This window comes from Atractosteus spatula, chromosome 7 (assembly GCF_055471065.1).
Source record: "Atractosteus spatula isolate fAtrSpa1 chromosome 7, fAtrSpa1.hap1, whole genome shotgun sequence".
NCBI lineage: Eukaryota > Metazoa > Chordata > Actinopteri > Semionotiformes > Lepisosteidae > Atractosteus > Atractosteus spatula.
In genome coordinates, this window is record NC_142712.1 from 26486087 (window position 1) to 26498993 (window position 12907).

At 35.1% G+C, this 12907-nt stretch overlaps 1 protein-coding gene across 4 annotated transcripts in view; it reads right to left on the reverse strand.

The window, feature by feature from the left end:
* tmprss15 (transmembrane serine protease 15) overlaps nt 1-12907 on the reverse strand; it is a 255332-nt gene that overhangs the window by 75940 nt on the left and 166485 nt on the right. For all 4 annotated transcript variants that reach the window (XM_088922408.1, XM_088922411.1, XM_088922410.1 and 1 more), the window contains 2 exons: nt 7528-7668; nt 6162-6272 (listed from right to left, as the gene is read on the reverse strand). In XM_088922408.1, coding sequence (XP_088778534.1) covers nt 6162-6272; nt 7528-7668 — 252 coding nt within the window. The remainder of the gene's footprint in view (nt 1-6161; nt 6273-7527; nt 7669-12907) is intronic.

Here is a 12907-nt window from a genome sequence, read left to right on the forward strand (position 1 = left end):
TACTGTATGAGTGATTGGTATGACTTTCCTCATTACAAATCTCTTATTAGAATTTAAATTTCTCTGTAACTCCAGGTCAGAACAGAGAAAATGTAACTGCCTTAAGGAGTTTACGATTATGAAAAATAGAAGGATAAGCATGATACGTATGTCTTCTGTCATTTTACTGAGCACCAAATCTTATTGAGAATATGAATCCATTTAAGGTTTATACCATTAAAGTAACGGTTTATTCCATGCTGAAAATGTTTGTACCAGACTTTTTTGAGGCCTGTTTAATTGTGTCTGAAGTCTGATGTTGTAAATTTTATTGTTAAAAAGATCCATGAAAATGTCATTACTAAAGTTAGCTGGTACTGTTGGTATTGTAAGTGGCAAGTAGAGCTCATATTTTAGATTTTGTGTAGTTGCTAGCGTTGAACTGTGTGTTGGATGCACATGAATTGAAGGAATGGGCAAACATAGCTGATGCGGATCCACAGAGCCAGCATATTAAGATGTTTATAATTAGAGGCAATTTGTTTAAATAACTAGGTATGGATACTGATGTGCAAGAGAGGTGGAAAGGCTGTTTCCTTAAGCCAGCACTATAAAATGTTTTATTCTCAGTGAGATGCTGCCATTTCATAGTGGGTTTCTAACACTGTGTATAGTTCCATCCACACAGTGCCTTTACTTCCATCCATTTCTAATCTCTTTATCCAGTACAGAGGATTTGGAGCCTATCCCAGTAAGCGACGGACACAAGGCAGAATACACCGTGGACATAGCGCCAGTCCATCACAGGACAGACAGACACAAACACACACACACTAGGGCCAGTTTAAATCTAACCTCAGAACCTTTCTTTTCAGAAGACTTAGTGTCTGTATCTGCTTCATTTTCTAATTTTGGTAGCACCTCTAACTGCTTGTCTTTCTTATATGCATTTACTTTGTAATCTGTGGTCCTTTTATCTGTTTTTACATCTACTGTATTGCTTTGAGATGCCACCTTTAATGGTGATATATCAAATAAAGTTTTTTATTATTGTTATAGGGAAACATGATCAGATTTTCCCTGGTTCAGAAAAAAAGATCTAAAGTATACTAGTTTGTCACTCTTCTCAATCCCTTTGCTAAATGACTTTTCATACTAATCTGATCAATCTAACTGCCAGTTTTCTGTGCTTTCTCTATCCTGCTAGATTTGCAATTATTCTGAAAATTTTCATCTTGAAATAACTCATTTCTAAATACCTTTTTAACTGTTAACATCTTGCAGCAACTCTGCGACAAAATATACACTCTGACAGTTCATCCTGCTACCAACATTAAATAAAACAAATCTTAAGATTTCTATATTTATGTCTTTATTTAGTGGTTTCATTAGTGACAAAGGCTAAACTTTCTTGGAAAAATGTATTTTATGTGTTGCTGAAAAAACTGACTTGCTTTAACAAAATATGTTTACAAATCCTTTCACCTGGCATTTTAGTAGTTAGAAATTATGGAACGCTCTGTTAAAAGCAAGGGAGTTTTTATGTCCGTTGCAGTTCTTTTGCAACATGAATATAATTATATCTTTATTAATTTCTTGAGATACGCGATTCCATATTATATTCCCTTTTAATCAAATTCTAAAAGTATGCTTGTTGGCTCCGGTATCGCGTTAGTTAAAGACTTCGATGCTTAAAATGTTTAGGGAGAAATGGAATACTGGTGTGTACGTTTTCTTTAAAGTACCGAGACCAGCCATATACTGTATGTTTAAGTTCCAAAATTAATATCGTTTATGGACTTCACACGCGTTGCAGTATGCTCCTATTCTTTTTATGCTCAGGCACTAAGTAAAAGGAGATGCTTCATATTGCTTGACTAATTTTAAAAACTAAGTTAGAAATGCAGACGCTCCCTCGGTGCGCTGCTCTGGTGCGCCGGCTCTTACACAGTGCCTGTCTGCCGTAAGCGTTACAATATACATACCCAACACTGCTTGTACCCATCTGTCATGCAAATAAAACACCTTGAATTGAATTGAATTGAGGGGAGAGGGGGGGAATACTAAAGCCAATACTGGCTCAATACCCTCGATGGGCTTTGACGTGCTAATGCGTTGGTTTAACAGTCCGGGTGTGGCAGGCTTCCAATGTCAACTCGACTCGATTGGAAGACAATGAACGTATTTTGTGATATTTAGAAATATAAATTTGTTTGGTGCGAGTGAGGTTTTATTTAATCTCTGACCAAGGGAAACGTTTCATTTTTTCAAAGAAATGTTTGTTAAAAAATAAAGTCATAGTTCTATGGGATTCAATCACAGACCATGTGACATGGGAGTCAGGAAACTAACACACAGCGCCACCGGATTTAATAACGCAATAAAAACACTATAAAATAATGTGACTAGGCACAGAAAAAGTTTACAGCACAGTACAATAATAAATGCTGACCATGACTTTAGAAGCATAAATTACCTTACACTCAATTTAAACACAAGCTGTCTTTCTGTATGAACCTCTAAGCTGGTTCATACAGAAAATGTAGAAATGCATTAGCCTGATTATGATTAAAAAACACATAATTAAACACGCGTTTGCGATTTAAATCAGAACATGATTTAAATCAATATAAATGTTTATATTGTAACGCATACTGTCCAGCCTCCATTTCTCTATAAAAATTTACTCTGTTGCACACACACACACACTAGAAGCAGGAACCGCTGTCAGAAGGGAAGATATGTTCAAAATATCGCAAATATCGATCATGTTGCGATATTTTGAAATATAAAAGTCAATTGATTGTCCATAATATCGCTATTCTATTTTTTCGAAGAAATGTTTGTTAAAAGAAAAGTCCAGCACCAGCGGGATTCGAACACACAACCTGCCAGTTGGTAGTCACGCACCTAGACCAGTAGGCTACAAGACAGCTCGCATGAACAGGCAGGCGAAACAGCCCTACACAGCCCTGTCGCAGTACACGGATATAATCATACCGTTATTAAATTCTTTAGATACGCGATTCCATATTATATTCCCTTTTAATCAAATTCTAAAAGTATGCTTGTTGACTCCGGTATCACGTTAGTTAAAGACTTCGAAGCTTAAAAAAAGCTTAAATGGAATACTGGTGTGTATTTTTTTCTTTAAAGTACCAAGACCAGCTATATACTGTATGTTTATGTTCCAAAATTAATATCGTTTATGACCTTCAGATGCGTTATGCTCCTCTTCTTTTTATGCTCAGCTACTAAAATTTCCCTTTATTGGTAAAATTCCATATAAATATTCAAAACTAAGCGGATTGAAATGTGCACAGTAAAGACATTGAATGATTAAATGTTTTCACTACCAACCAATGCACCACGAGTGCCCCTGTCGGTCATTTTGGCCAGCCAATCACTTACCGCGGTGCCCTACGGTGCCCTGCGGGTTGGTTACCGCACCGCGGGTTTTTACCGCTCATTTTGAATGGCTGCATCTGTATGTCTTTTTTCTGTTTCAGCTAAATCAAGCAAACACAAAGCCAAATCAGCCAAGATCTTGGAGTTTAATAAGTGAGCACATGGGTCTAAAACATTTCGCATAACAAGATAGTCAAAGAAACAGACTTTGAGTTTAGATTAGATGTCACAGTAGATGTCAGAGCTGTTGAGTTTTTATCATTTCCCTGAGAGTGTTAGGGGTTAGTTAGTTCATTTAATGGATCCTATGCAGAAGCTGAGATCGCAGAAGCCACGAGGATATCCAAGCTTGTATTGTGAAATAGCATACTTTATCAAGAGGAGATTACAGAAGACAAGGTCTCTAGTCAGTCCGTAAGTTCAGTAGCCCAGAAGGTCATGAGACGTGAAGTTAAAACAAAATCCAAAAGTCGAGGTCAAGGGCGAAAGCGAAATCCAAAAGAATCCAACACAGAGCATGGCTGTGTCTGCAGAGATTCCTTAAATATTCTGAGACCGGAGGTATGGTGGTGAACAGGGATGATGATTGGGTAATTATCGCTGGTGTCTAGGTCTTCTAGGATGGGTTGAGGTCTGATTATGAGAGGCTGATACCGTGACAGAAAGGAGGGACGAACAGAAGTAGTTAACACATTCTTATGTGCTAACACAAGCTCACCTGCTAACACACCCACTTGTGAGAGCAAGGTAACTTTCTACTCATTCAAATAATTTACAATGTCGTCATACAGTTTTTAAATCTTTCAAGCAAAATTAGCTGTTTAAATTAGTCAATATCAACTTTCAAGCAGTACAAAACTTCTCAAAACAAATCTCTTTCGAAAACTTGACATTGGTTTGATTTACAGATTTTTTTTATAATTTTGAAAACTTTGACGTATGTTTCAGGGACTAATTCATAGTATAATGAAAAGAAAACACTCGCCGGGCGCAGGTGTGAAATACTTTTAAAAGATTTCATATTTGTTTTAAGATTTGTATCTGTTGAACTGTTAATATAATCATGAATATAATTGCGATTCTACTGTTTATCACCTAATATTGCGAGTCATACACATATATTGTAGGTTGGGTTTACACTTTTACTGACGGGTTCAGTCATCATTTTCACATAGAAAAAAATATGAATGTGCTGTTTTAATGATTTTATAATAAATAAGCCTGTTTAATTACTTCACCATCTCTCAATAAAATTTCTTGGTGCTCGCCTTGCATTTTGCCTTAGCCCTAAAAGCCTGCAACATAACAATTGTTACTGTACAGATAAAAGCAGAACAAATGCTACTTCTTGCAACACATTGTGTGATAGAAGGTGGTCCAACTCCATTATTATTATAAGATGGTTTGGTATCTTTAAAATGGAACATATTTCTTTCACAGCATGCACTGTAATTTTAAAACATCAGCTAAGTGAATTGAATACATAAACAAAGACTACTATTCCAAATATGCCACGCACGTGAATCACATGATGTAATATCCACAGATATTCTGAAAAAATAGCATACAAGTCACTGAACTGCAGTATGATCAATATACTGTATAAATATACCCTATACTGTATATAGTAAATACAGTATGATAACATATGGCTTTAAAACCACTACAGTACAATATGTGTGAAATATATTTTTTATTATAAAAATCCAAAGTAAATTTGTTTTCTAATTACTTTTTTGCTGAAATTAATATTAAAACAAACTATAGATTATTGTAATATGGATGTAAACCTGGAAAAATACATCACGTTCACAAAAAGCTATAAAATTATAAACTATATTTTATATAGGACCAAGTAAGGGTTTTTATTTGAAGAAAGCTCCATAGCTGAAATATTGTGGTTCTTTTCTTCTCTTTTCAGCCTGGAATAAACCTTTACTAGTTCATTTGCAGCCTACTTTTTATAAATTCAACTTAGTAATTTTGCTTTATAAAACAGTCCTACTTTCCTTTTTATATTAGTTTAATATTTAAAATAGTATAATATACAGTAAAAGTAATAAAGGTAAAAAAAATATACAAATTACATTCTATAATTGGAAAACAATTGTCTCTATGGGGCTCAACATTCAGCTGGATTCGAAACCAGGCATTTCAGGTACCAGCCCAGAATACTTCCACACGCCACATTCACTGCACCGCCTGGTGGTTTTACAAAGTAGTGCAGTACTGCATCAGATAATTTAAAAAAATTGTTACTCATTATGTATACTTCATTCAAAAAAAGCATCTGGAGTAAATCAACTCAGATGGGTTCACCAGAAGTGGATCAAAGTCCTACTTAGCAATGAATCAAAATTTACACCACCAGCCAAATTTGATATAAAATTGAGAATTTGCGCAAAGACATGAAAAATGCTGTTCAGAAATTATCTCCGAGCACCTTGAATTTGAGAAAAACTGTCACAAAGAATGGACAAAAATGTTGGTGTGCCAAGTATTGTATTTATACATATTTATTTTTTTCTTTAGTTTTTGCTGACACTTACTATTATGTGTGCCTTAGAAGTCTTAATTTTGAGTTTCAATTATTAAGTGTAAAAAATGAGTATGTTTCATTTTTGTAATTTCACAACATGGGTAAACAAGTAAAGGTCTGAATATTTTTGTAAACCACCGTGTAATATTATTAGTAAATAAACAATCCATCATATTCATCACCTACCACCACCTTGTGGAATGAGAAGAAAATTAAACAATTTGGGCTTGCTTACCACAATGGGCCTCATCGGAGGCATCCAGGCAGTCCAAGTGGCCATTACAAATGCTCCCAGTGGAAATACACTGTCCACTGGAACACTGATGGAATCCCGGACCACAGGGCTCTGAGAATAAACCAACAGAATACAGCTCCTAATTCAAATCTGAAATAAACACCACTTGAATGGCTTCATTCAGTTTTTTAAAAGTTTGATATAACATTTGTCCCCCTTTTAAGATTTGTTAAAGCAGTATATTCATTTTTTAAAATAATTATTTTTCTTTTTATTAGCTTTTGCTTTTCCATTTGGCACTTTGTATGTCTTTTTGAGCTTATGTAAAATATTACATTTCAGAACTTTTAAAACCTGAATAAACTTAAATAAATGTGCTGCATTCTAGGAAAATGTGAATCACAGAAGGAAAATGAGAATTATTAGAATTCAGTAAACTATTGTGTAAACAATAGTTTCTCCCAATCAAGGGACTATTTAACATTCAGTGGTGAATCAACGATACAGAGTTACAATCAGAAACTCAAAGGGAATTGATTTAGCATAGAGAATTCTTTACACAAAAAGTAGTGGGTATTGGGAACAGGCTTCTCAGCTAGGCCCTAGCTGACAGCTTCGACAGTCTAATGACTGGACACTTAAAATGACAGCTTTGCAACATTTTAGTCTTTAAGTCACTTAAGACATTTTTTGCACTTTTTATTGCAAGTTCTTCTGTAAAAGAAAAAGTCAACACCAATGATTAATACAGTTCAGTTTTAATAAAATTCACCAGACATGAGTGTTTCCTACCATTAGAACTGCATATCACTGCCTTAGTATAATATATATAATAAGCCCTTTCAGACAGAGTGGGTTTTTACCTTGCCTCTAAATGAAATTTGAACAATAATTGTTTGCTAAATTGAAAATTATACTTAATTCATACATTTTGTTAGTCAGCACAGATCCTTTGCAAGTGTTATGGGTCATCTGAAATCAGTAATTAGGATAAACTATTCTGACCACTTTCTCAATGGAGTCAATAAGAAAATCAACCAAGAATGTAATTCTGCTTAGTTTACAGGTAAATTATTTAGAGGTAAGATATCAGGTCTGATCTGTCTCAAAGGGTCCAGTTGATTTGGAGCCACTTGGCAACCCTAGGATTATCTTTGCTAGTCCCCAGTTATACAGCTTGGTGTACTTAAGACCTCACACTTAGCCACTTTTCTTCGTCCTCAACAAACATTATAACATATTTAATTGACTGTCAATCAATTATTTATCAGTTGGGTTTGATATTTGATTTCATTTCACACATGCAAACACATTATTTTTACTAATGTTATGATGGTTATGATTTCTCTTCTGAAAATGCTCTTACCACGTCTGCCAAGATGAGTGCCTGTGGTGAAATTAGCATGGAATCCCTTCCTGGTTCTTGATTCGTTGGTTACAAAGAGTACTGTCATGTGATTGTTTGTAGAGAACAGGTCAACAAATGGTCCTCTTCCTGTATAAACATCTGACAATATATGAGATATTATGTCATTATATATTTAAAAGATTACGTAACAAATGAGAGGAGGCCATTCAGCACAACTAGCCTGTTTGGTCAGTGTTGAAATCTGATATTTAAAGAGATACTTCTGTCTCTAGTCTGGTTCATTTGGGACTGCCCTGACCACTGGTTTACAGTTTGAATCTTCTAAGAGAGTTTTCTATTCTGTAGTTTTTCAGGAACTTCAGGGGATTTCCTGATTGGAGAATCCCTCGGTTAAAAATGGCCTCTCTTCCTACTTACTGGGTGCATTTTAGAATAGAAAAATACAGATGCAGTCATTCAAAGTGCGTGGTACAAACCCGTACTGCACGCAACTACCTATGTCATACGTGATTGGCTGGCCAAAATGACTGACAGGGGCACTCATGGTGCATTGGTCATTAGTGGAAAGATTTAATCATGTAATCTCTTTACTCTGCACGTTTTAATCCGCTTAGTATTGAATATTTATATGACATTTTACAACTAAAGGGAAATTTTAGTCGCTGAACATAAAGAAGAGGAGCATAATGCATCTGATGATCATAAACTATATTAATTTAGGAACATAAACATATCATGTAAACTGTATATGGCTGGTCTTGGTAGTTTAAAGAAAAAATACACACCAGTATTCCACTTTCTCCCTGAGCATTTTAAGCATCAAAGTCTGACATGTGGTTATTTCAGAAACGTTTTTACGTGCTCCTTCTGACCATATTACGTTTATACGCTTTGTGAAAAGTGATAGTTTTAACCTTTTCTGCAAATACGCTCGCTATCGGAGTAAACAAAAGCATACTTTTAGAATTTGATTAATAGGGACTATAATATGGAATCGCGTAGCTAAAGAAATTAATAACAATATAATTATATTCATATACTGTAGCTATAACAGTAGTATAAGACTTTCTGTTGATATGTGTACGGCTGTTTCAATGCTTTTCATGTGACTGTGTATGTGGTGTGATTGCTTAAGCTTGTGCCTTATAAGCCTGAAGTTGGGTGTTCAAATCTAGCTATTGCCATGAGTTTTCTTTAAACAAATAAACATTTCCTTGAAAAACTAAAATAGCAAATATTATCGACACTATATTGAATTTGTTGGTCTTTCTAAATATCACAAAACATTCAAAGTTAAGTGATTACCATTTTCCATGAATACTTGTGCTCGTTATCACAGTAAAAGAAATTCATACTTTTCAGAATTTAATTATTTAAGCAATAAGTCACAAGAGGCCGTGCTTTATCATAGATATAGTCACAGATACAAGGTGTTTTAACTGTGACTATATCCATGATATACAGATGCAGCCATCCAAAATGCGTGGGGTACACCACGGTACAACGAGGTGTAACGCGTCATTTGACATCATACAAAAAAATAAATTATCCGGAATCACCTTGTATAACCGCCAGGAGGAGCCAATAAATCTTAACTTCTCATGTATAGCATTTGGGCTTTTAAATTTAAACTGTGTATTACAGCATGTTAATCATCAGTCATTAAAAAGTTGGTATATTTTATGAAAGCAAGATTGCTCAGTTGGGCAAAAGTACACAACCTACCTTTATCATAAATATTTTAATTATGCAGAAATATTTTATGCATCAAAGCCTTTACCGAAGATATCACTAATAGTATAATAATGAATGACCTTGGACAAGCTGTAAACTCAAAGTATTACGCTGGTCCACATTCTTTGTAACCGTCATTTTAAACGAAAATACTTTATTTTTTCATTGACAAAAAGTAACACCACAGCATTTCGTTGATCTAACTAACAAGGACAGGACATTAGCTAGCCAATATGATAATGGAATAAATGACTTTTTTGTTTATTTCTTTAGCACATTTATTTGAACATTTCCATCGATTGTACAAGCACTGAAAAACTGTCCAATCCCTAGTTCGTCAGGCACTTTCTTTTACTATAACAGACATAAAAAATCCCTTGCTTTTAACAGAGCATTTAATAATTTCTAACAACGAAAATGATTTAAACTGCGACCTTTTATCATTCAACGAGAGCTCAAAATATCACAAGTATCCTCAAAAGCACAACAAAGACAACAGAAAAAGATGTGTGTATTAGATACATGAGAATCCAAGCTTTTTCATCTACGCTAAGAAGTAGTCTTTAAAATTTCTTCATAACACAGTAAAGTCAAAATTCCAGGGTTTGCGTATATTAGAAAATATAGGACTTCTTCGAATGTGTGTCAGGCAATCAGATTTCAGGACTGGAATTATTTGTTTTATAATAGGGAATATAGTATGGAATCGCGTATCTAAAGAAATTAATAATTATATTAATTTAAGGATCTAAATATCTAAAGATATGTATCTATATAGCAGGTAGTATTACTGTATTCCACTTTCTTTGTAAACACAGAAAAACAGATTCACAACACGAAGCTGTGTCACTCTTCTGTGTAAAAAAATGGTTTGAACACCCTGTTTTTAATAAGCTGCTGAGTTAAGAATAGGAATGTTCCTGCCGTCAGTCTTAACATAAACATATTATGTAAACTATACTGTATATTGCTGGTCTTGTTAGTTTAAAGAAAAAATACACACCAGTATTCCATTTCTCCCTAAACATTTTAACCATCAAAGCCTTTCATGTGGTTATTTCGGAAACGTTTTTACGTGCTCCTCCTGAGCATGTTACTGTTTACTGATCCTGACCATATTACCTGCCCTGGTGGACTGTCTTTAATTAGAAGGTTAGCCTATTCTACTCTGAGAATGTAGAGGGGGTGGAAAGTGCCCACAGTCATTTAATTAGTATTACAATTCTCACTGATTCCCTTGTGAAGATATAGACATAAGAATATTCGTGTGTGGTCAAAAAAATGGCATTAAGCACTTAAAATTAATATGGTCAGTAACATGCTGTAACAAGATCGGCTAAACTAGAAAGAAAACGCTTTCAGAGAAGATGTTTCAGGTGTGAAGAACATAGATCCCCAATGCAATTTCAACCAAACCTGTTCCCACACAACCTCCCCCCACTGCAATTAGAATATACATAAAGCACTGAAATCTTTTGAGCTGATGATCAGGTGTTTCCGTCAATACCTTCCAGCAGCACTCCCGTGCCCAGATGAGAGATAGACACAAGAAAAGCCTGCCAAGAGCGTGAGTGAGCCAGAGCGTGAGCCCGAGAGAGAGAGAGAGAGAGAGAGAGAGAGAGAGAGAGAGAGACAGAGAGCGAGAGAGAGAGAAAAATGAGAGAGTAACATCAAGGGGTGCGGAACCAGGGAACTATTTACATGGAAAACGGGCGATCTCCCCAGGCTGTACGCCCGTTTCACTGTTACCTGGATACCTCTTTATCCAGGTAACAGTTTCAGAACTCACCCCCCCCGCCTGTCTGATTTTTTTTAACCCTTCTGTACCCGGATTGCAGCAGGTAAGATATTTTTCCAAGAAAAAAAAGAGAACTTAAAAAAAAAGAGAAATTTCACCAGAGCCTCTTATCTTCTTGTGCCTAATTTTTAGTTTAGAAGGATTCAAGCAGGATTTTAGATGAAAGGCAGCGACCTCATTCAAGTCCAAAACATAATTGAACCTGTTCATGGCCTACATTACATTTTAGCGTTTCATTTTGAGCAGAAGACCCTCACACCTGAAGAAGGCTTGCGTTTTCTCTCTTCTCTTTTAAGCATGTGTACAATGCTGTAATACAGTTTAAAATAATTAAAAGTTTAAACAGTATCAACTCAACTCCATTAATATAAGTATCGAGTGGTATTAAATAAATACAGCTTTTTAGTATAGATTACACTTTTCTAAAATGCATTTAAAAAATAAAAACGATTACAATCTTATCTTTACACGTTTGATCCTAAAATCCCAAGAAAAATAAATCTAAAGGGGGAGAAAGCTATTCTGAAAGTTTATTAAGAAACTTAGAAGACAAAGATAACGATTTACGTTGCATTTGTCTGATTGTGAATCAAAAAAGACATTTAATTAAACACTTGTTTGCGATTTAAATCAAAATCAGGGTAACGGGGACTCTCTCTCTCTTATTATCAACACTAGTTCAGTTGTGGTTCTTCTCAGATACTGTAGTTAGGCATTCAGGTAGATTGCCAGGCGAAATAAAAACAGGTTTCGATAGTTAATAACCACTTTTCACGCGCGAAACACTGGTGATTTTTCTTCCTCCTGATCAGGTTAGAAATCTGTGTACGCTGTAAGGTTTTTACTTCTTAATTAAACGTTTAAAATACACGTTTCAAATAGAAAAAAATAAGCTTCTGTTGTCTTCCTGGTATGTAGAACAGATCAGCAGGTCTTTTTTCCTCAATCAGAGGGGTTTCAGATGGTGTCAGCCAATCACCATTCTGAAGCAGTACCATAATCTCTGGTATAGGCACACCCCAGAATTCTGTCACATAGTTTAAATCATTTTCATTTTAGGAAATTATGAAACACTCGGTTAAAATCAAGGGAGATTGTCTGTTATAGTGGACATAAAAACAAGAGTTTGCTGCGGCATTATTGGAAAACCAATTTTAACAACAAATCTCCGGCATTATATCGTAGAAGACACAGACCGGCGCCAGTGGGAGCATGCCCGGAGCGTAAAAGAAAATGCCTGACAAACTAGGGATTGGACAGTTTCCAGGTGCTTGTACAATCGATAGAAATGTTCAAATAAATGTGCAAAAGAAATAAACAAAAATTTATTCCTTTATCATATTGGCTAGCTAATGTCCTTTCTTTGCTAGTTACTTGTGGCTATGTTTCTGCGTTGCATAGCAACGAGTGACTATATTCTCAGGCAGAGGAACGTAAACAGCTTAATTTTCGTGTCAAATAATTTTTTTAAATTAAAATTCATTCTATACAGCAATCGCACATTTGGGGACCGTTTCATAAAACTTTGATGCTTAAAATGTTTAGGGAGAAATGGAAGACTGGTGTGTATTTTTTCTTTAAACTAACAAGACCAGCCATATACAGTACAGTTTACATACAGTAATATGTTTATGTTCCCAAATTAATATCATTTATGACCTTCAGATGCGTTATGCATTATTTTTATGCTCAGCTACTTAAATGTCCCTTTAGTGGTAAAATTTCATATAAATATTCAATACTAAGCAGATTAAAATGAGCACAGTAAAGAGATTAAATGATTAAATCTTTTCACTACCGACCAATGCACCACGAGTGCCCCTGTCGGTCATTTTGGCCAGCCAA